Source organism: Oncorhynchus mykiss, chromosome 18 (genome assembly GCF_013265735.2).
Source record: "Oncorhynchus mykiss isolate Arlee chromosome 18, USDA_OmykA_1.1, whole genome shotgun sequence".
NCBI classification, from domain to species: domain Eukaryota; kingdom Metazoa; phylum Chordata; class Actinopteri; order Salmoniformes; family Salmonidae; genus Oncorhynchus; species Oncorhynchus mykiss.
In genome coordinates, this window is record NC_048582.1 from 52,771,678 (window position 1) to 52,796,370 (window position 24,693).

General features: G+C 47.0%; 1 protein-coding gene across 50 annotated transcripts in view; it reads right to left on the reverse strand.

The window, feature by feature from the left end:
• Nucleotides 1-24,693, reverse strand: part of clasp2 (cytoplasmic linker associated protein 2) — a 93,464-nt gene that overhangs the window by 40,169 nt on the left and 28,602 nt on the right. For 37 of the 50 annotated variants that reach the window (XM_036953191.1, XM_036953169.1, XM_036953174.1 and 34 more), the window contains 9 exons: nucleotides 23,231-23,302; nucleotides 11,622-11,759; nucleotides 8,974-9,050; nucleotides 8,563-8,801; nucleotides 8,256-8,391; nucleotides 1,559-1,629; nucleotides 1,396-1,455; nucleotides 1,206-1,283; nucleotides 764-931 (listed from right to left, as the gene is read on the reverse strand). In XM_036953191.1, coding sequence (XP_036809086.1) covers nucleotides 764-931; nucleotides 1,206-1,283; nucleotides 1,396-1,455; nucleotides 1,559-1,629; nucleotides 8,256-8,391; nucleotides 8,563-8,801; nucleotides 8,974-9,050; nucleotides 11,622-11,759; nucleotides 23,231-23,302 — 1,039 coding nt within the window. Of the gene's footprint in view, nucleotides 1-763; nucleotides 932-1,205; nucleotides 1,284-1,395; nucleotides 1,456-1,558; nucleotides 1,630-8,255; nucleotides 8,392-8,562; nucleotides 8,802-8,973; nucleotides 9,051-11,621; nucleotides 11,760-14,431; nucleotides 14,590-23,230; nucleotides 23,303-24,693 lie in introns of those variants that run through there. The other 13 variants (XM_036953193.1, XM_036953186.1, XM_036953210.1 and 10 more) reach the window with 3 other exon arrangements.

A 24,693-nucleotide genomic window follows, 5' to 3' on the forward strand; every position in this document is an offset into this window, starting at 1 on the left:
AGAGCGCAATAGAGAGAGAGAGCGCAATAGAGAGAGCGCAATATAGAGAGAGCGCAATATAGAGAGAGCGCAATATAGAGAGAGCGCAATATAGAGAGAGAGAGCACGCAATAGAGAGAGAGAGCACGCAATAGAGAGAGAGAGCACGCAATAGAGAGAGAGAGCACGCAATAGAGAGAGAGAGAGCACGCAATAGAGAGAGAGCGCGCAATAGAGAGAGAGAGAGCGCGCAATAGAGAGAGCACAATAGAGAGAGAGAGCGCAATAGAGAGCGAGAGCGCAATAGAGAGAGAGAGCGCAATAGAGAGAGAGAGCGCGCAATAGAGAGAGAGCGCAATAGAAAGAGAGAGCGCAATAGAGAGAGAGCGCAATAGAGAGAGAGAGCGCAATAGAGAGAGAGAGCGCAATAGAGAGAGAGAGCGCAATAGAGAGAGAGAGCGCAATAGAGAGAGAGAGCGCAATAGAGAGAGAGAGCGCAATAGAGAGAGAGAGAGCGCAATAGAGAGAGAGAGCGCAATAGAGAGAGAGAGAGCGCAATAGAGAGTGCGCAATAGAGAGAGAGCGCAATAGAGAGAGAGAGCGCAATAGAGAGAGAGAGCGCAATAGAGAGAGAGCGCAATAGAGAGAGAGAGCGCAATAGAGAGAGAGAGAGGTAGAGAGAGAACAATATTACTTATTGGGTACTTCTGAGCCGCTCCCCCCCCAAAAAAAATATTAGGTTAAACACTGCATGGTTAAAAGGTCAGGGGTCAGGGGCCATTACTTGAGGCTCTCCTGTGAAGAGGAAGAGGAGCGGTCACTCTGAGGAAGAGACGCCACGCTCCCGGCATTCCTGAGAGACGACTGGAGGCTCCTCTGATAGGACGGTTCTAACGAGTTGAACAGAGAGTCCGCCTCTCCCGGAAAATGGTTCCTCAGACCCCAGTACGCCCTGAGAGAGGGAGGGGGAGAGAGAGAGGTGTGAGATAAGGAGATAGTGAGTATGTGTATAGGAAAATGGTTCCTCAGACCCCAGTACGCCCTGAGAGAGGGAGGGGGAGAGAGAGAGGTGTGAGATAAGGAGATAGTGAGTATGTGTATAGGAAAATGGTTCCTCAGACCCCAGTACGCCCTGAGAGAGGGAGGGGGAGAGAGAGAGGTGTGAGAGAAGGAGATAGTGAGTATGTGTATAGGAAAATGTGTGTGTGTGTGTGTGTGTGTCTTACTTGCGGGCCTCTACTCTGGCCTCTGCGTCGGCATCTGCAATCCCCTTCTTAATGCTCGCTACCATCACTGCTGTATGTCTGAGAGAGAGACAGACAGAGAAGGTGAACATGTGTACAACACTCAACCAAGATTCCATTCGCATTAAAACGGCCCTATATTTGTCTGTCTGGCTGTGTGTTGAACTCTCACCTCTCCAGAGTCTGGGTCTGCCACTCCTGCAGCAGCAGGTCCAAGAAGTCAAAACATTTCCTGAGGGAAGAAGAAACATCATCATTACTACAATCCTCTTCATGTTCATCTTCATCATTACAATCATCAATGATTATTTTTGTAACCATATGCATCATGCCACCTTCTGACGGCCACAGACTTGCAGGTGCAGTTACTGGTGATCAGGGGAATGAGTCTGGGAACATGTGTGTGCTGCAGAGAGACAGAAATACAAACTCAGTCATTTTATTATATGTGTTATATGTGTTACCTGTGTGTGTGTGTGTGTGTGTGTGTGTGTGTGTGTGTGTGTGTGTGTGTGTGTGTGTGTGTGTGTGTGTATGCTAGATGTGTGTCTGTGTTAAGTCAACGTGTGTGTGTGTGCGCGCACGCGCGCTAGCTGTGTGTCTGTGTTACGTCAACGTGTGTGTGTGTGCGCGTTAGCTGTGTGTCTGTGTTACGTCAACGTGTGTGTGTGTGTGTGTGTGTGCGTTAGCTGTGTCTGTGTTACGTCAACGTGTGTGTGCGCGTTAGCTGTGTGTCTGTGTTACGTCAATGTGTGTGTGTGTGTGTGTGCGCGTTAGCTGTGTGTCTGTGTTACGTCAACGTGTGTGTGTGTGTGTGTGTGTGTGTGTGTGTGTGTGTGTGTGTGTGCGCGCGTTAGCTGTGTGTCTGTGTTACGTCACCGTGTGTGTGTGTGTGTGTGCGCGTTAGCTGTGTGTCTGTGTTACGTCAACGTGTGTGTGTGTGTGTTACGTCAACGTGTGTGTGTGTGTTACGTCAACGTGTGTGTGTGTGTGTGTGTGTGCGCGTTAGCTGTGTGTCTGTGTTACGTCAACGTGTGTGTGTGCGCGCGTTAGCTGTGTGTCTGTGTTACGTCAACGTGTGTGTGTGTGTGCGCGTTAGCTGTCTGTCTGTGTTACGTCAACGTGTGTGTGTGTGTGTGTGTGTGTGTGCGTTAGCTGTGTGTCTGTGTTACGTCAACGTTTGTGTGTGTGCGCGTTAGCTGTGTGTCTGTGTTACGTCAACGTATGTGTGTGTGTGTGTGTGCGCGCGTTAGTTGTGTGTCTGTGTTATGTCAACGTGTGTGTGTGTGTGTGTGTGTGTGTGCGTTAGCTGTGTGTCTGTGTTACGTCAACGTGTGTGTGTGTGCGTTAGCTGTGTGTCTGTGTTATGTCAACGTGTGTGTGTGTGCGCGCGCGTTAGCTGTGAGTCTGTGTTACGTCAACGTGTGTGTGTGTGTGTGTGCGCGCGTTAGCTGTGTGTCTGTTACGTCAACGTGTGTGTGCGCGTTAGCTGTGTCTGTGTTACGTCAACGTGTGTGTGTGTGCGCGTTAGCTGTGTGTCTGTGTTACGTCAACGTGTGTGTGTGTGTGTTACGTCAACGTGTGTGTGTGTGTGTGCGCGCGCGCGTTAGCTGTGTGTCTGTGATACGTCAACGTGTGTGTGTGCGCTCGTTAGCTGTGTGTCTGTTACGTCAACGTGTGTGTGCGCTCGTTAGCTGTGTGTCTGTTACGTCAACGTGTGTGTGTGTGTTACGTCAACGTGTGTGTGTGTGTGCGCGCGCGCGCGTTAGCTGTGTGTCTGTGATACGTCAACGTGTGTGTGTGCGCTCGTTAGCTGTGTGTCTGTGTTACGTCAACGTGTGTGTGTGTTACGTCAACGTGTGTGTGTGTTACGTCAACGTGTGTGTGTGCGCGCGTTAGCTGTGTGTCTGTGATACGTCAACGTGTGTGTGTGCGCTCGTTAGCTGTGTGTCTGTGTTACGTCAACGTGTGTGTGTGTGTGTGTGTGTGTGTGTGTGTGCGTTAGCTGTGTGTCTGTGTTACGTCAACGTGTGTGTGTGTGTGTGTGTGCGCGTTAGCTGTGTGTCTGTGTTACGTCAACGTGAGTGTGTGTGTGTGTGTGCGCGTTAGTTGTGTGTCTGTTATGTCAACGTGTGTGTGTGTGTGTGCGTTAGCTGTGTGTGTGTTACGTCAACGTGTGTGTGTGTGTGTGTGTGCGTTAGCTGTGTGTCTGTTACGTCAACGTGTGTGTGTGCGTTAGCTGTGTGTCTGTGTTACGTCAACGTGTGTGTGTGTGTGTGCGTTAGCTGTGTGTCTGTGTTACGTCAACGTGTGTGTGTGCGTTAGCTGTGTGTCTGTGTTACGTCAACGTGTGTGTGTGTGTGTGTGTGCGTGTTAGCTGTGTCTGTGTTACGTCAACGTGTGTGTGTGTGTGTGTGCGCGTTAGCTGTGTGTCTGTGTTACGTCAACGTGTGTGTGTGTGTGCGCGCGTTAGCTGTGTGTGTGTTACATCAACGTGTGTGTGTGTGTTAGCTGTGTGTCTGTGTTATTTCAACGTGCGTCTGTGTTACGTCAACGTGTGTGTGTGTGTTAGCTGTGTGTCTGTGTTACGTCAACGTGTGTGTGTGTGTGTGTGTGTGCGTTAGCTGTGTCTGTGTTACGTCAACGTGTGTGTGTGTGTGTGTGTGTGTGTGTTAGCTGTGTGTCTGTGTAACGTCAACGTGTGTGTGTGTGTGTGTGTGTGTGTGTGCGTGCGTTAGCTGTGTGTGTGTGTGTGTGTCTGTTACGTCAACGTGTGTGTGTGTGTGTGTGTGTTACGTCAACGTGTGTGTGTGTGTGTTACGTCAACGTGTGTGTGTGTTACGTCAACGTGTGTGTGTGTGTGTGTTACGTCAACGTGTGTGTGTGTGTGTGTGTGTTACGTCAACGTGTGTGTGTGTGTTACGTCAACGTGTGTGTGTGTGTTACGTCAACGTGTGTGTGTGTGTGTGTGCGCGCGTTAGCTGTGTGTCTGTGTTACGTCAACGTGTGTGTGTGCGCGCGCGTTAGCTGTGTGTCTGTGTTACGTCAACGTGTGGGTGTGTGTGTGCGAGCGTTAGCTGTGTGTCTGTGTGTGTTACGTCAACGCGCGTCTGTGTGTGTTACGTCAACGCGCGTCTGTGTGTGTTACGTCAACGCGCGTCTGTGTGTGTTACGTCAACGCGCGTCTGTGTGTGTTACGTCAACGCGCGTCTGTGTGTGTTACGTCAACGCGCGTCTGTGTGTGTTACGTCAACGCGCGTCTGTGTGTGTTACGTCAACGCGCGTCTGTGTGTGTTACGTCAACGCGCGTCTGTGTGTGTTACGTCAACGCGCGTCTGTGTGTGTTACGTCAACGCGCGTCTGTGTGTGTTACGTCAACGCGCGTCTGTGTGTGTTACGTCAACGCGCGTCTGTGTGTGTTACGTCAACGCGCGTCTGTGTGTGTTACGTCAACGCGCGTCTGTGTGTGTTACGTCAACGCGCGTCTGTGTGTGTTACGTCAACGCGCGTCTGTGTGTGTTACGTCAACGCGCGTCTGTGTGTGTTACGTCAACGCGCGTCTGTGTGTGTTACGTCAACGCGCGTCTGTGTGTGTTACGTCAACGCGCGTCTGTGTGTGTTACGTCAACGCGCGTCTGTGTGTGTTACGTCAACGCGCGTCTGTGTGTGTTACGTCAACGCGCGTCTGTGTGTGTTACGTCAACGCGCGTCTGTGTGTGTTACGTCAACGCGCGTCTGTGTGTGTTACGTCAACGCGCGTCTGTGTGTGTTACGTCAACGCGCGTCTGTGTGTGTTACGTCAACGCGCGTCTGTGTGTGTTACGTCAACGCGCGTCTGTGTGTGTTACGTCAACGCGCGTCTGTGTGTGTTACGTCAACGCGCGTCTGTGTGTGTTACGTCAACGCGCGTCTGTGTGTGTTACGTCAACGCGCGTCTGTGTGTGTTACGTCAACGCGCGTCTGTGTGTGTTACGTCAACGCGCGTCTGTGTGTTACGTCAACGCGCGTCTGTGTGTGTTACGTCAACGCGCGTCTGTGTGTGTTACGTCAACGCGCGTCTGTGTGTGTTACGTCAACGCGCGTCTGTGTGTGTTACGTCAACGCGCGTCTGTGTGTGTTACGTCAACGCGCGTCTGTGTGTGTTACGTCAACGCGCGTCTGTGTGTGTTACGTCAACGCGCGTCTGTGTGTGTTACGTCAACGCGCGTCTGTGTGTGTTACGTCAACGCGCGTCTGTGTGTGTTACGTCAACGCGCGTCTGTGTGTGTTACGTCAACGCGCGTCTGTGTGTGTTACGTCAACGCGCGTCTGTGTGTGTTACGTCAACGCGCGCCTGTGTGTGTTACGTCAACGCGCGCCTGTGTGTGTTACGTCAACGCGCGTCTGTGTGTGTTACGTCAACGCGCGTCTGTGTGTGTTACGTCAACGCGCGTCTGTGTGTTACGTCAACGCGCGTCTGTGTGTTACGTCAACGCGCGTCTGTGTGTTACGTCAACGCGCGTCTGTGTGTTACGTCAACGCGCGTCTGTGTGTTACGTCAACATGTGTGTGTGTTACGTCAACATGTGTGTGTGTGTGTGTTACGTCAATGTGTGTGTGTGTGTGTATGTGTGTGTGTTACGTCAACATGTGTGTGTGTGTTACGTCAACGTGTGTGTGTGTGTTACGTCAACGTGTGTGTGTGTTACGTCAACGTGTGTGTGTGTGTGTTACGTCAACGTGTGTGTGTGTGTGTGTGTTACGTCAACGTGTGTGTGTGTGTGTTACATCAACGCGTGTGTGTGTGTGTGTGTGTGTGTTACGTCAACGCGCGTGTGTGTGTGTGTTACGTCAACGCGTGTGTGTGTGTGTTACGTCAACGTGTGTGTGTGTGTTACGTCAACGTGTGTGTGTGTGTTACGTCAACGTGTGTGTGTGTGTGTGTGTGTGTTACGTCAACGTGTTTGTGTGTGTGTGTGTGTGTGCGTTAGCTGTGTGTGTGTGTGTGTGTGTGTGTCTGTTACGTCAACGTGTGTGTGTGTGTGTTACGTCAACGTGTGTGTGTGTGTGTTACGTCAACGTGTGTGTGTGTTACGTCAACGTGTGTGTGTGTGTGTGTTTCGTCAACGTGTGTGTGTGTGTGTGTGTGTGTTACGTCAACGTGTGTGTGTGTGTTACGTCAACGTGTGTGTGTTACGTCAACGTGTGTGTGTGTGTGCGCGCGTTAGCTGTGTGTCTGTGTTACGTCAACGTGTGTGTGTGTGTGTGCGCGCGTTAGCTGTGTGTCTGTGTTACGTCAACGTGTGTGTGTGTGTGTTACGTCAACGTGTGTGTGTGTGTGTTACGTCAACGTGTGTGTGTGTTACGTCAACGTGTGTGTGTGTGTTACGTCAACGTGTGTGTGTGTGTGTTACGTCAACGTGTGTGTGTGTGTGTGTTACGTCAACGTGTGTGTGTGTGTGTGTTACGTCAACGTGTGTGTGTATGTGTTACGTCAACGTGTGTGTGTGTGTGTTACGTCAACGTGTGTGTGTGTTACGTCAACGTGTGTGTGTGTGTGTGTGTTACGTCAACGTGTGTGTGTGTGTGTTACGTCAACGTGTGTGTGTGTGTGTTACGTCAACATGTGTGTGTGTGTGTGTGTGTGTGTGTTACGTCAACGTGTGTGTGTTACGTCAACGTGTGTGTGTGTGTGTGTTACGTCAACGTGTGTGTGTGTGTGTGTTACGTCAACGTGTGTGTGTGTGTGTGTTACGTCAACGTGTGTGTGTGTGTGTTACGTCAACGTGTGTGTGTGTGTGTGTGTGTGTGTTACGTCAACGCGCGTGTGTGTTACGTCAACGTGTGTGTGTGTTACGTCAACGTGTGTGTGTGTGTGTGTGTGTGTTACGTCAACGTGTGTGTGTGTGTGTGTGTTACGTCAACGTGTGTGTGTGTGTGTGTTACGTCAACGTGTGTGTGTGTGTGTGTGTGTGTGTTACGTCAACGTGTGTGTGTGTGTTACGTCAACGTGTGTGTGTGTGTTACGTCAACGTGTGTGTGTGTGTTACGTCAACGTGTGTGTGTGTGTTACGTCAACGTGTGTGTGTGTGTTACGTCAACGTGTGTGTGTGTGTTACGTCAACGTGTGTGTGTGTGTTACGTCAACGTGTGTGTGTGTGTTACGTCAACGCGTGTGTGTGTGTGTGTGTTACGTCAACGTGTGTGTGTGTGTGTGTGTTACGTCAACGTGTGTGTGTGTGTGTGTTACGTCAACATGTGTGTGTGTGTTACGTCAACGTGTGTGTGTGTGTTTTACGTCAACGTGTGTGTGTGTGTGTGTGTGTTACGTCAACGTGTGTGTGTGTGTGTGTTACGTCAACGTGTGTGTGTGTGTGTGTGTGTTACGTCAACGTGTGTGTGTGTGTTACGTCAACGTGTGTGTGTGTGTGTGTGTTACGTCAACGCGTGTGTGTGTGTTACGTCAACGTGTGTGTGTGTTACGTCAACGTGTGTGTGTGTGTTACGTCAACGCGCGTGTGTGTTACGTCAACGCGCGTGTGTGTTACGTCAACGCGCGTGTGTGTTACGTCAACGCGCGTGTGTGTGTGTGTTACGTCAACGCGCGTGTGTGTGTGTGTTACGTCAACGCGCGTGTGTGTGTGTTACGTCAACGCGCGTGTGTGTGTGTGTTACGTCAACGCGCGTGTGTGTGTGTGTTACGTCAACGCGTATGTGTGTGTGTTACGTCAACGCGTGTGTGTGTGTTACGTCAACGTGTGTGTGTGTGTTACGTCAACGTGTGTGTGTGTGTGTTACGTCAACGTGTGTGTGTGTGTGTTACGTCAACGTGTGTGTGTGTGTGTTACGTCAACGTGTGTGTGTGTGTGTGTGTTACGTCAACGTGTGTGTGTGTGTGTGTGTTACGTCAACGTGTGTGTGTGTGTGTGTGTTACGTCAACGTGTGTGTGTGTGTGTGTGTTACGTCAACGTGTGTGTGTGTGTGTGTTACGTCAACGTGTGTGTGTGTGTGTGTGTGTGTGTGTGTGCGCGTTAGCTGTGTGTCTAACTCACCCGTATGATGAAGCGTATAGCAGACACCCCTGAAGTGGCCATAACCTTGGCACAGTTAGGGATGAGGTTGAACAGGACAGGAAGAATGCCCTCAGCACCATGGTCAAACTTATTACCCAACACTGTCGACAGGTGGCTGGAGAGGGAGGGAGGGAGGGAGGGAGGGAGGGAGGGAGGGAGGGAGGGAGGGAGGGAGGGAGGGGAAAAAGACAGGAAGTGAGAAAGTGCTACTTCCATTTTCAAATCCAATTTTAGAGAAGAAACGTAAAAAGGAGATGTGGAAAAAGTGTGTGTGTGTAGTACTCACGCCACAGTGATGCAGGCCTCTCGTACCACCTGTGATCGGAGGTCTTTAGCTGACAATTTGAACGCTCCGTCCAACAGCCTCAGGTGTTGGAAGAAACACTCGTACTCCGTTGCCCCGGCAACAATCAGCGAGCGGATCTTCTTCATTGCAGCAGCTCTCTGGTCCCAGTCATGTTTGTCATCAGAACAGATCTCTCTGATCTTATTCAGGTTATCCTCCAGGTCACGAGACGAGTAGATCTGACAGAGACATGGAGACAGAGAGAGAAAGGGGGACAGAGAGATAATTAGTTCACACTAGTGTTATCTACATCGCTTGCAGTCCTGCTGCTAATGCATACTAGCATGTTTGTGTGTGTGTGTGTGTGTGTGTGTGTGTGTGTGTGTGTGTGTGTGTGTGTGTGTGTGTTACCTGTACTGTGGGGACGTCAGTGAAGGCTTTGATGAAGTCTTCCTCATCGATGCCCCCAGCTCCATCCTTGGACGCACCTAGAGACAGAGGACAGAGAGGTCAGAAAGCATGTGTATCCCAGTCTGAGTGACAGTAAGTTGTCCCCTTATTGATGTCACTTGTTAAATCCACTTCAATCAGTGTAGATGAAGGGGAAGAGACAGGTTAAAGAATGTTTTTTAAGCCTCGAGACAATTGAGACATGGATTGTGTGCCATTCAAAGGGTGAATGGGTAAGACAAAATATTTAAGTGCCTTTGAATGGGGCACGGTAGTAGGTGCCAGGCGCACCGGTTTGTGTCAAGAACTGCAGCACTGCTGGGTTTTTCACGCTCAACAGTTTCCTGTGTGTATCAAGAATGGTCCACCACCCAAAGGACATCCAAATCCCTGCGGCTAGTTTCCATTTCCAACTGCCGTAGATGGGCAGTTCTGCTACAACACAATCCATTTTCACAGGCTCGCTGCAACAGGCTCGCTGCAACAGGCTCGCTGCAACAGGCTCGCTGCAACAGGCTCGCTGCAACAGGCTCGCTGCAGCATGAGATGGCTGTGCTGTGAGCCCAAGCCAGGGTTTGCTAACTCTGAGAACTATGGTACTGGATGCTTTTGCTCCCTGCTCGAACATCTAGCTGTTAGCCTTCCCAGCTATGGTGTGTAAACGGATGCTGGGTGTGTTATCCGTGTATAGAGCTGAGGAGGATGATCCTATAGCAGCAGATTGTATGTTGCATAGATACACATGTTCCATAGTGTCTCAGAGATAGACGGGACTAGGGCCTCTAATACCACAGCTCTGTTCTTTCAGCTCACCTAATTTATTTTCCCTCTCTGTTTCTTTTTCTGTTCTCTCAGATTCTTTTCTCTCGGTTTCTTTCTTGTATCTCAGAGTCTTGTCTCTCTGTGTTCTCTCGTCTCTTCTGTTCTATCCTCTCTGTGTGTCTGTGTGAGCAGAGTGCGTGGGCGGAATGTAATATAAATGCTAATTTAGCCACACAGGGAGCTAGCCTAGCATGCTAATATGCTAGCAGCACCAGAAGTTACACTAGCATGTTCCACACATTTCAGAACCCTCGCTCACACACACACACACACGTCGCTCATATCTCCAGATGTCTGATCCATCTGCCTGAATGAACATAGACAGGGTTGCTGATACAGAAAGAGAGCGAGAGGACCAGGACAGAGTTGCTGTAGCATCACCCTGCTAGATCGACCCTGGCCTAGATCGACCCTGGCCTAGATCGACCGCCTGGATGTGAGAGCACTGCTACCTTCCTCCCTTACAGAGAGAGGAAGAGAGAGGGGAAAGGAGATCAATAGAGGGAAATAGGCAGAAAAGACAAGTCACCCGTCTGTCAAACTTAGAATGCAGACTAAGATGAGTGAAAACAGAAAATAGAGAGATGGAGTGATCTACAGGGCATATTATCGTCACTAACATAGATGTAATCAAAGGTATACCTAATCAAGCCTGAGATATCAAGCCCAGATAGATCCACAGAGATTTTACTGATGACATACAGAACTTCCTGTGAAGCAGCAAGAATATAAAGACATAACTTATGGAGTCCAGATAAAAACAGCAGAGATGAGTGTGGATCGAGGATAAGCTCCTGTGAAGAAGCCAGAAAATCTCCCCTCCGTCAGTCTGTTGGGTTTACTGGTCCAGCCGACCTGCTTAGAAAGCTAGTTCATCTCTCCCCATCTGCATCCTTGTTTATCTGGCCATTATAAACTGGGTGGTTTGAGCCCTGAATGCTGATTGGCTGACAGCCGTGGTATATCAGACCGTATACCACAGGTATGACAAAACATTCATTTTTACTGCTCTAATTAGGTTGGTAACCAGGTTATAATAGCAATAAGGCACCTCAGGGGTTTGTGGAATAGAGCCAATATACCACAGCTAAGGGCTGTTCTTACGCATGATACAACACTGAGTGCCTGGATACAGCCATTAGTATATATATCACGGCTAAGGGCTGTATCCAAGCACTCAGTGTTGTATCATGCTTAAGAACAGCCCTTAGCCGTGGTATATTGGCCACATACAACACCCCCTCGTGCCTTATTGTTTAATTAGCCAGCCCAACTCAATGGCCTTGTGCTTAGTGTCTGCCCTGAAATAGGAAGGTTAGGAGTTCGATGCCCGGCCGATTCATACCAAAGACTGTAAAAATGAGACCCGATGAGTCTCTGCTTGGCACTCAGCATTAAGGAGATAGATTGGGGGTAAGATCTTGTGATAGACTCGGGTCCTGTCCAGGGGTTGTACTTGTATACAAACTGCCTCACGCTATGGAAACAGGACATAGACTCCTGCTCCTATATGAGCCGAGGCTCCTTACCCAGCCCAGGAGCAGGGGATATAATGTGATTAATAACGTTTGGATTTTATACCAGACGTCTCAGCAGTCCCCTTCTGGCCATCAAGCCAATGAGACTAATGATATGAAATCAATCGAAGGAACTTTATTTGCAAATGTCTCTTTTTTTTTATTCAAGTGTGATTACTCCTGGGTTACATAACGCCCAATGAAATATCAATAGATGCTTCTAAGAGGTGAGCAGGCCAGATTGGTGTTGACTAGGAGCTGCACTCTTACCTCCGATCTTGGGTCCTGTAGCGCTGGGTCTGCGTGCGGTAGAGGACTCGGCCGGCTTCTTGGGGATTTTGGGGACTTTGAAGGCAGCCTGAGCACGGCTCCCATCTGTACTGTCCACGTCATCCTCAAAACTATGGTCTGAGAGAGAGAATCATTCATAATACTGTCCTAACATTGTGGTCATACATCATAATACTGTCGTAACATTGTGGTCATACATCATAATACTGTCGTAACATTGTGGTCATACATCATAATACTGTCCTAACATTGTGGTCATACATCATAATACTGTCGTAACATTGTGGTCATACATCATAATACTGTCCTAACATTGTGGTCATACATCATAATACTGTCCTAACATTGTGGTCATACATCATAATACTGTCGTAACATTGTGGTCATACATCATAATACTGTCGTAACATTGTGGTCATACATCATAATACTGTCCTAACATTGTGGTCATACATCATAATACTGTCCTAACATTGTGGTCATACATCATAATACTGTCCTAACATTGTGGTCATACATCATAATACTGTCGTAACATTGTGGTCATACATCATAATACTGTCGTAACATTGTGGTCATACATCATAATTAGAGGTCGACCGATTACGATTTTTCAACGTCGATACCGATTATTGGAGGAACAAAAAGGCCGATACCGATTAAATCGGACAATTTTTTATTTATTTATTTGTAATAATGACAATTACAACAATACTGAATGAACACTTATTTTAGCTGAATATAATACATCAATAAAATCAATTTAGTCTCAAGTAAATAGTGAAACATGTTCAATTTGGTTTAAATAATGCAAGAACAAAGTGTTGGAGAAGAAAGTAAAAGTGCAAAATGTGCCATGTAAGAAAGCTAACGTTTAAGTTCCTTGCTCAGAACATGGTTAGAGTGTTGGACTAGTAACCGGAAGGTTGCAAGTTCAAACCCCTGAGCTGACAAGGTACCAATCTGTCGATATGCCCCTGAACAGGCAGTTAACCCACTGTTTCTAGGCCGTCATTGAAAATAAGAATTTGTTCTTAACTGACTTGCCTTGTAAAATAAATAAAATATGAAAGCTGGTGGTTCCTTTTAACATGAGTCTTCAATATTCCCAGGTAAGAAGTCTTAGGTTGTAGTTATTATAGGAATTATAGGACTATTTCCCTCTATACCATTTGTATTTCATTAACCTTTGACTATTGGATATTCTTATAGTCACTTTAGTATTGCGAGTGTAACAGTATAGCTTCCGTCCCTCTAGTTAGCGCGCGCTAACTAGCTAGCCATTTCACTTCAGTTACACCAGCCTCATCTCGGGAGTTGATAGGCTTGAAGTCATAAACAGCGCAATGCTTGATGCACAACGAAGAGCTGCTGGCAAAACGCACGAAAGTGCTGTTTGAATTAATGTTTACGCGCCTGCTTCTGCCTACCACCACTCAGTCAGATTATATGCAACGCAAGACACGCTAGATAATATCTAGTAATATCATCAATCATGTGTAGTTAACTTATAAAAAACAATAAATCATAATCACTAGTTAAGTTTAATGCTAGCTAGCAACTTACCTTGGCTTACTGCATTTGCGTAACAGGCAGTCTCCTTGTGGAGTGCAACGAGAGACAGGCAGGTTGTTATTGCGTTGGGCTAGTTAACTGTAAGGTTGCAGCATTGAATCCCCCGAGCTGACGAGGTGAAAATCTGTCGTTCTGCCCCTGAACAAGGCAGTTAACCTTTAAGGCCGTCATTGAAAATAAGAATTTGTTCTTAACTGACTTGCCTAGTTAAATAAAAGGTAATAAAAAAATGAGATATGTATATATATATATATATATATATATATATATATATATATATATATATATATATATATATATATATATATATATATATATATATATATATATATATATATATATATAAATAAAAATAAAAATTGGCAAATCGACGCCCCAAAATACCGATTTCCGATTGTTATGAAAACTGGTAATCGGCCATTCCGATTAATCGGTGGACCTCTAATCATAATACTGTAGTAACATTGTTATCATACATATCTTTAATGACATTTTATTATTTCACCCTTCTGTTATTAAAGTAGTTAGTGAAAGGAGGAGGAGAGGAGAGAGGAGTAGTGGAAAGAGGAGAGAGAGGAGGAGTGGAAAGAGGAGGAGAGAAGGAGGAAAGGTCTTGGCTGAAGAAAATAGCAAAGTCAGTGCTGATCAGTGATCAATAGTAATGACAGAAACAGAGGCCACTGGCTGCAGGGAAAGTAGCTAATGCAGGCAATACACGAACACACACTGACCGACTACACAATAATCACTAACAGAAAACGTTTTCTAGCTGATAGACCCTGAGATCATGATGGCATACAACAGATACATTCACACCAAAACACACACCAGCAATCCACAGCATGGGAGAGACACCTCCATGTGCCTCAAAGCATCACCCTGTGTGTTATTAGAGCCCCCTCCAAACACACCGCTAGCCGTGCAGCAGAGATGAAAGCGCTGTCAGAGAAACGCAGACACTCAGTCGCTTTGACAACCACCGCACAGGGCTGAGAAATGCGCCAAAGCCACCACCCTACACCCCTACACACAGACGTACACAATGTTAAGAACGACGGACACACACCAACAGACTACATGCATGCGAATCATGCACACACCAACAAACACAACCAACCCTCATTCACACAGAGGTACACCAGCTAAAAGCAGCTCTAATTGATGCTCCTGTAGAAGCAGAAACACACACACGGTGGGCCCAGCCCTGCACTCACAGTCACAGATGCGTTTGCAGATGAGGCGCCTCATGCCTCCAGGAGGGCGTGGTTTTATGGCGCCCCCCTCTTCTCAGACCAGTACCCCAACATACACACCCCTCAAAATAGGTCTAGATACACAAACCTTAACTGCCATCCGAAAAACCCTCCACCCACACCACTGCCGGCATTTTCTCTCTCCTCCCTCTCTCTCCATCTCTCATTCGCTCGATAGCTCTTCTCCCCTCCTTCCCTCCGTGGCCAGGCAGCCAATCAGTGCAGAGATGACATCATGGTGTAGCAGCCAGTGAGGAGGAAGGAGAGTGTGTGTGACGCCCCCAGAATATTAATTGGGTTTCTCTAGCCTCCCTCACAGCAGCTAAACTCATTACCATCGACATACACACCCAAACACACACCGCAGCATTGACAGCTTAACACACACTTTACAGTGTCTAATCATATTTCACATATCCATCACACACACACACACAGAGAGAACAAAGGCTGAGTGGGCCATAGTGGCTGTGGAGGTGTAGAGATGGACAGATCAGGGCTGAGAGGAAGGCAGAGGGGAGGAGTGGGGAGGATCACATCCCTCCAGCTGAAACCTGCTTTTTGAGTGTGTGTAGAGAGGCTCCACCCACCCACACACACACAACCTCAATCGCAGTTCCATCTCAGGTCGGAGTGTGTTAGGGTGTTGGGATCAGAGGTCAGGGTTCAGTGACCTAACACTTAATGAGAGAAGATGCAGAGACACTGCAACAACCCTTATTACGCTTCTATGACAACTATATTAACCCTTATTACACCGCTATGACAACTATATTAACCCTTATTACACCGCTATGACAAATATATTAACCCTTTTCTATAACCCTTTCTTTAAAAAAGTATTTGTCGCCAAAATTGTTTGAGTGATGGACTGTGGATGAAATATCCCAGCCAGGAGTCATTGTAAATGCACACAGCTATAGAATTTAGAGTGCTATCCATTTCAAGTGGTAACAACCAGTCAACTGGTGTTTAATGAGTCTAGATTGGGAGACAGACTCAAAGTTAATATACATCACATTGAGTTTCTGCTTGATGCATTGCAATAGGAAATAGCATAATGGCATTATACTGGGAAAGATGGGTTAATCTGTGGACATCGTGGGGGGTTGGAGTAAACATCAGAATGAATGGTGGATAGGCGGTCAATGTGGATGAATATCCAATTAGGAATGTATAATTATTTAACTACAGGTACTATAGATGTGAGCGAAATATCTGTTAGAAGAAGTAATGTTGTCCATTTGTTTACTCCAAGTAGTGTAGGGATGGAAATGTTTAAATAAAAAAGAAAGTTGAATTAGAAATCATGCAAACAATTACATTGATACAACCGATAATATTAAAGTTGATCTACTCCCAATTTGTTTTGTACATTCAAATAAATAAAGCTGCCTGATGATGCTAATCATTTGCTAAAGGCGCTTACAGCGGTGCTTTAACAGTAACACAGCCCCCTTAGGAGGGCGAATCTCTGTCAAGGACGGAGGAGCAAAGACGCGCGAGAGAGAGAGAGACCGCGATGTAGAGAGAGAGAGAGAGAGCGCGATGTAGAGAGAGAGAGCGATGTAGAGAGAGAGAGAGAGAGAGAGAGAGAGAGAGAGCGATGTAGAGAGAGAGAGCGATGTAGAGAGAGAGAGAGAGAGAGAGAGAGAGAGCGATGTAGAGAGAGAGAGAGAGAAAGAGAGAGAGAGAGAGAGCGATGTAGAGAGAGAGAGAGAGAGAGAGATGTAGAGAGAGAGAGAGAGAGAGAGAGAGAGAGAGAGAGAGAGAGAGAGAGAGAGAGAGAGAGAGAGCGAAGAGAGATGGGGAAAGGGAGCTTTAGAGTGAAAATGAGGGAGAGCAAGATGGAGAGGACAGAGAAAGATTTGTAGAGAAAGAAAAGGGAGGAATAGAAAGGAGAGAGAGAGGAGAGAGAAAAGGAAAAGAGGGAGGGATCATTCATGGTGAGCACTGTTCAGGCTGTTGCCATGACAACCTGGAGAGACGTATCCTCTGGGGAGAAGAGCAGTGAGATAAAACCATCAGGAACCAACCCAATAACACAACTGACTGTAGCGGTTTGAGATTATGTAGGCTATTCCATTATCTTTATGACAATAAGCTTATCCTTGCCTTTATATTTACAATTTATTCCTGATATTTTAGCTTAATTAATGGTGTTTCTGTTCCACCCAAAAAAGGAAAATCGAGCTCCATACCGCATTGCTGTGCACCTCCCAAATGTCGTAACAATGCGTAGGGCTCCGTAAAGCTCTGTATTGACATGATTGGTTGATGGTAGGTGGGGGCGGGAGATCCTGTATAAACACAAACTCACTTCCTTGACAACAGGTCTGCTCAGCAGCTACATGAAGCGCAGGAAGTGTGAATGCTCTGACTTCTGCAGAGGGCGTATCACCGGCCAGTGCAGACTTCAGATTGACCATGCAGCACATTTAACAAATGCTGTTGTTTTTGTAGACACAAAGAAACAGAAATTGGGGAATTTTCTCATGTAAGTCAGCTATTATGAGAGTTTCGGCTGGTTATTGTCCAATTTAATGGCTTTAATCAAGGCGTAAACTGTGACCAATTTCAGACCTAACAAACCCGCCACGGTTGTTGCCTCTGCCTGTTGCAGGTGGCCTTCCAGAGTTCACAGGTGTGCCTGGCTGGATTGTGCCTCCATCACCTCGTCCCTCAACCCCTTCAACACGTGACTATCCGTTAAAGCGGTCTGGCACTCCCCCAATGTGGCCTTGCTATGTAAAGACACCCCCAATGTGGCCTTGCTATGTAAAGACTCCCCCAATGTGGCCTTGCTATGTAAAGACTCCCCCAATGTGGCCTTGCTATGTAAAGACTCCCCCAATGTGGCCTTGCTATGTAAAGACTCCCCCAATGTGGCCTTGCTATGTAAAGACTCCCCCAATGTGGCCATGCTATGTAAAGACTCCCCCAATGTGGCCATGCTATGTAAAGACTCCCCCAATGTGGCCATGCTATGTAAAGACTCCCCCATGTGGCCTTGCTATGTAAAGACTCCCCCAATGTGGCCTTGCTATGTAAAGCCGCCCCCAATGTGGCCATGCTATGTAAAGACTCCCCCAATGTGGCCTTGCTATGTAAAGACTCCCCCAATGTGGCCTTGCTATGTAAAGACTCCCCCAATGTGGCCTTGCTATGTAAAGACTCCCCCAATGTGGCCTTGCTATGTAAAGACTCCCCCAATGTGGCCTTGCTACGTAAAGACTCCCCCAATGTGGCCTTGCTACGTAAAGACTCCCCCAATGTGGCCTTGCTATGTAAAGACTCCCCCAATGTGGCCTTGCTATGTAAAGACTCCCCCAATGTGGCCTTGCTATGTAAAGACTCCCCCAATGTGGCCTTGCTACGTAAAGACTCCCCCAATGTGGCCTTGCTATGTAAAGACTCCCCCAATGTGGCCTTGCTATGTAAAGACGACATCTATTGCTGGTCTTTACTGTTTGCTGCACATTTTTACTTAGTATTCCATTTCCAGTGAGACTATTCAACCAATAGAGTCACTGATGGAAGAAGATGAGCGATAGGCAAAGCCCATCAGGAATCTGCTGGCATCACGGCACGACATCAACATCGCTCTACTCAGTCAGAAGACAGTTGAAGAAACTTGAGTGGATGTATTCTATTTTATTCTGTTATAATTTCTCTGTGCTTAGTAGCCGAGACTATATGGTTACGCCATTGTTCATTTAGCAGACATCGGTCTTGTATATTCTGTCAACAAAGTGTATATTTTACAGTAAGAATATCATAGAATTTAACAGAACATATCCGTTTCTCTTACAATAAAAAATATTACAGTGTAACAAAAGTTAAAGGTGCTGAATGGTCAATCCGACGTCTGCCTTGGCTGTGCAGCATTTACAGTGAAATCTCTGCAAAAGTCAGGGCATTCATACCTCTTGCACATCACAGAGCAGTGCAGAGTTGTTGTGAAGGAAGTGAGTTTGTGTTTATACAGGACCTTCCACCCTCACCTACCATCAACCAATCAGAGCCCTCCGCTTTGTTAACAAATGTGGGATGCGCACGATGTTGCAGTACGGAGCTCAATTTGGCGTCTGCATGCCTCTGGAGGCTCCGCAATTGCGTCACACCCTCCATACGGAGCCTCCGGACCGTTTTCTTCGGATCAACCATAAATGGGTTTTTATGATATGGATGTAATAGGCTCCAGTCCAGTTACAGCTTCTTCTGACAAAGGAGAAACTAAAAAATATGGTATTTTTTCAGGTGTGGTTGTGCATGCGGGACAGAGGAAGAACAATTCTTACACTATTGTTCTTAATTCAATCACCCTCTTCTTCATCCTCATAATTCACGATTGAATTTGAATGATCAGCAAAATCATCCGTTTCTATCTGGTTTCTATCATCCATTCATTGATGTCACTCATTCAGCGAGGAGAGAGACATATTGGTGTAAAGTGTTGGTACCCAGACGCTAAATCCAAAAGCCTAATCAGAGGTACAACTCCCCCTTGGCCATCTACATAGCACCACAGACTGATGCTGGCACTAAGACCACACTGAATGAGCTGTATTCCGCCATAAGTAAACAGGAAAACACTCATCCAGAGGCCGTGGACTTTAAACCACCTTTACTCCACACACAGACGCGTACAAAGCTCTCCCTCACCCTCCATTTGGCAAATCTGACAGAAACTATCCTCCGGATTCCTGCTTTCAAGCAAAAATTAAGGCAAGAAGCACAGGTGACAAGATCAATAAAAAAAGTGGTCAGATGAAGCAGATGCTAAGCTACATGATGCTAAGATGCTTAGCTACTTGATACTAAGATGCTAAGCTACATGATGCTAAGATGCTAAGCTACATGATGCTAAGATGCTAAGCTACATGATGCTAAGATGCTAAGCTACATGATGCTAAGATGCTTAGCTACATGATGCTAAGATGCTTAGCTACATGATGCTAAGATGCTTAGCTACATGATGCTAAGATGCTTAGCTACATGCCAGCAGAGACTGGAATATGTTCTGGGATTCCTCCAATGGCTTAGAGGAGTCCACCACATCAGTCAATGGCTTCATCAATAAGTGCATCGATGACGTCGTCCCCACAGCGACCGTACGCACATACCCCAACCAGAAGCCATGGATTACAGGCAACATCCGCACTGAGCTAAAGGCTAGAGCTGCCGCTTTCAAGGAGCGGGACTCTAACCCTGAAGCTTATAAGAAATCCCGCTATGCCCTCCGACAAAACATCAAACAAGGAAAAGCGTCAGTACAGGACTAAGATCGAATCGTATTACACCGGCTCAGACGCTCGTCGGATGTGGCAGGGCTTGCAAACCATTACAGACTGCAAATGGAAGCACAGCCGAGAGCTGCCCAGTGACACAAGCCTACCAGACGAGCTAAACTAATTCTATGCTCGCTTCGATGCAAATAGCATGATAGCACCAGCTGTTCCAGACGACTGTGTGATCACGCTCTCCGCAGTCGACCTGTTTAAAGGTCTTACTCACATCAATCATTCACAAGGCCACAGGGTCAGACGGATTACCAGGACGTGTACTGCGAGCATGCGCTGACCAACTGGCAAGTGTCTTCACTGACATTTTCAACCTCTCCCCGTTAGAATCTGTAATACCAACATTTTAAGCAGACCACCATAGTCCTTATTCCCAAGGAAGCGAAGGTAACCTGCCTAAATGACTACCGACCCGTAGCACTCACATCTGTAGCCACAAAGTGCTTTGAAAGGCTGGTCATGGCTCACATCAACATCATTATCCCAGAAACCCTAGACCCACTCAAATGTGCATACCGCACCAATAGATCGACAGATGATGCAATCTCTATTGCACTCCACACTGCCCTTTCCCACCTGGACAAAAGGAGCACCTATATGAGAATGCTATTCATTGACTACAGCTCAGCGTTCAACACCATATTGCCCTCAAAGCTCATCACTAAGCTAAGGACCCTGGGACTAAACACCTCCCTCCAACTGGATCCTGGACTTTGTGATGGGCCGCCCCCAGGTGGTAAGGGTAGGTAACAACACATCCGCTAAACTGATATTCAACACAGAGGCCCCTCAGGGGTGTGTGCTCAGTCCCCTCCTGTACTCCCTGTTCACTCATGACTGCACGACCAGGCACAACTCAAACACCATCATTAAGTTTGACGATGACACAACAGCCTATAGGGAGTAGGTCAGAGACCTGGCCGTGTGGTGCCAGAACAACAACCTCTCCTTCAACGTGATCAAGACAAAGTAGATTATTGGGGACTACAGGAAAAGGATGACCGAGCACAGCTGCACCAGAGAGCATCCTGACTGGTTGCATCACCGTCTGGTATGGCAACTGCTCGGCCTCCGACCGCAAGGCACTACAGAGGGTAGTGCGTACGGCCCAGTACACCACTGGGGCCAAGCTTTCTGCCATCCAGGACCTCTATACCAGGCGGTGTCAGAGGAAGGCCTTAAAAATGGTCAAAGTCTCCAGCCACCCCAGTCATAGACTGTTCTCTCAGCTACCGCATGGTAAGCGGTACCGGAGGGCCAAGTCTAGGTCCAAGAGGCTTCTAAACAGCTTCTACCCCCAAGCCATAAGACTCCTGAACATTTAATCAAATGGCTACCCAGACTATTTGCCTTGCCCACCCCCTCTTTTACACCACTGCTACTCTGTTATTATCTATGCATAGTCACTTTAATAACTCTACCTACATGTACATATTACCTCAACTAACCGGTACCCCTGTATATAGTCTCGCTATTGTTATTTTACTACTGCTCTTTAATTAGTTGTTCCTTTTATTTCTTATTCATATATTTTAACTGTATTGTTGGTTAGGGGCTTGTAAGTAAGAATTTCACTCTAAGGTCTACACCTTGGTACTGGTCAGTTCCTGGATGGGAGACCAGATGCTGTTGGAAGTGGTGTTGGAGGGCCAGTAGGAGGCACTCTTTCCTCTGGTCTAAAAAAAATATCCCAATGCCCCATGGCAGTGATTGGGGACACTGCCCTGTGTAGGGTGCCGTCTTTCGGATGGGACGTTAAACGGGTGTCCTGACACTCGGAGGTCATTAAAGATCCCATGGCACTTATCGTAAGAGTAGGGGTATTAACCCCGGTGTCCTGGCTAAATTCCCAATCTGGCCCTCAAACCATCACGGTCACCTAATAATCCCCAGTTTACAATTGGCTCATTCATCCCCCTCCTCTCCCCTGTAACTATTCCCCAGATCGTTGCTGCAAATGAGAACGTGTTCTCAGTCAACTTACCTGGTAAAATAACGGATAAATAAACAAATAAAAAAGGTTGTATTCGGCGCATTTGACTAATAACATTTGATTTGTCATGGAAAGAGCAGGTGTTCCCAATGTTTCATACACTCAGTGTAGAATGTGAGTGAGGTGATGTGCTCAGTTATAATCCACATATCTACTTGCTGCTACAGGCAGAACTAAAACAATTTTAAGAGAAAGTATACACGCACTCCCCAGTCCCCAATCAAAAAAAACATTTGGGTTTCAGATACACAAACCAAACATGCAGAGGCAAACACACACTCTCCAATCCCTAATAAAGGTGAAAATGATCCCAGTCATTCCCATGCAGGGAAGAGGGGAAACACAATCCACATTCTGAGAACGTCACACACACAGCCAAAAAATACATCCGTAACAAAACCACCCAGAAAGCAACACAAATTTGGTGGAGCATTGTAAAATAACTACATGCGAGTACACACACAAAATATATTTCCATTCAAATTCCTATTTTCACTAACCTAACCCCTAACCCTAATTGTAACTCTAAAGCTTAAAATAGCCTTTGTCCTCATGGGGAAGTGAGAAATGTAGTCATGAGGGAGAATATTGTTTTACTATCCTTGTATACCGAAAATCCTTGTGTGCGTGTGGGGGGGATTTTAGGTACCCACTAGAATAGAAGAACAAGACCACACACACAACCATCTCACAGACACACAAAACACAGGCATTTTGTCAATGCTCTGCAAAAATGTGTTTGTGTCCACAGGGGGGCAGCACTAGCCTATCTGTGAAACAACAAAAACAAAGGAAGAAGACTCTTGGAAGGAAGACTGACAGTTGCGATATCACTCACACTAAATTAGAGACAGAGCTCTGACTGCACACGGCAGTGTGTTCATATGTGCCCTATTTCCCTCATGTACCAATTGTATTAGTACACACTTGTGAAATGGAAATGTTTTTTTGCCTATCCCAACTCTCCCTGAGACACCCTCGGAGAGTGGGGTCAAGGCCAGGGTCCGCCATCAACTTATACCCAGGAGCAATTAGGGTTGAGTGCCTTGATCAAGGACACAGACAGATTTTTCACTGTCAGCTCGGGGATTCGAACTAGCGAACTTTCGTTTGGAAACTAGAATGTTAGCTAGCTAGGAACACAACACACTCAGGAACAGGATTAGTACATCGAGGCCCTTCTGTACCAACGTCACGTGTGTGTGTATGGTAATCTGTTCTAAGCTGCAGAAGCACACGTTATAAACATATTTTCACGCCCGGGCAGGAGTCAGGCCCGTGTGATACAGACACAGATCCAATCCACACAAGCCGACTGACTGAACATGCCAACACAGTTCCACATATGAACAGCCAATACATAGTATGTGACGAGGATATCAATAAATACCCAACGTGGAGCCGGACATGCCTTGATAGCAATACTGCCCTAAAATGCCATAACAGTATGTTTAAATACAGTACTATGACGAAGGATGATTCTCCTTGGTTGTCTTCTTTTCGGAGATGGACGCAATACGATAGAAATCTGTGAGACTAGGAGACAAGGAGATGAGGAGATGAGACTAGGATATGAAACAAGGAGATGGAGAGGAAACAAGGATGCAATGAAACAAGGATGCAATGATATGAAACAAGCAAATTGAACAAGTAGATGAAACAAGGAGACAAGGTGATGGAACAAGGAGATGAGGATAGGAAACAAGGAGACGAGCAGCACAGACACTGAACCGTTCCATTTCCAGGTCAAGAATAGGGATAGACCATAATAATAAAATGGCAGCGTAACCGTGGAAACAGGCTACCCTGGAAACGGGGTCACACTATCCTCTGCAGAGACAGAGAGGCATCGAGGCAGAATGAGCTTGCGTGTGTGTGTGTGTGTGTGTGTCTCAACAATGCACCACTAAGCAGCTGATGGAAGCTACTGAGGGTCAGTTTGCAGTGCACTCAATTACTCTGGGCTACTAGGACTACTGTAGTGTGTGTGTTCTTACATTTCAATGAGGCACAGAGAGAAGCCAGCAGCAGTGACACACATTACCCTCTCACACACACACACACACACACCTTAAAAATGTGAGTTTCAGTCCCAAAGTCTAACAGTCTTAAATAAAACCTCTCTCTCACCAAAGACACCCAGTGTCCTACCTACACACTCCTGACCTACAAACTACTAGAGAGTTGGGAGAGAAGAGGGAGTAGGGAGGGAGGGAGAGAGTTGGGAGAGAAGAGGGAGTAGGGAGGGAGAGAGAGAGTTGGGAGGGAGAGAGAGAGTTGGGAGAGAAGAGGGAGTAGGGCGGGAGAGAGAGAGTTGGGAGAGAAGAGGGAGTAGGGCGGGAGAGAGAGAGTTGGGAGAGAAGAGGGAGTAGGGAGGGAGGGAGAGAGTTGGGAGAGAAGAGGGAGTAGGGAGGGAGGGAGAGAGTTGGGAGAGAAGAGGGAGTACGGAGGGAGAGAGAGAGTTGGGAGAGAAGAGGGAGTAGGGAGGGAGAGAGAGAGTTGGGAGAGAAGAGGGAGTAGGGAGGGAGAGAGATAGTTGGGAGAGAAGAGGGAGTAGGGAGGGAGAGAGAGAGTTGGGAGAGAAGAGGGAGTAGGGAGGGACAAAGAACTCAATCCCACTCACATACACTCAAACTATCCCCAGACATTTTAAGGAACTCAAGAGTAACTCCCTAAACGGATTTCACCCCAGAGCCAAAGATTACACACACACACACACACACACACACACACACACACACTGTATCCCTCGCCTCCGACAGCCATAATAAGAGTGTAGAGAAATGCTCTCCTCTCTTTTCAGTTTTCCTTCATTTGCTTGCTCTCTCGTTCCCTCTGTCATGATGAATCAGGGAAAGCAGTGACAGGCACAGCTCTGACTTGTACAACTGCAGATCTCTCTCTTTCTCTCTTCCCTCCATCCCTCG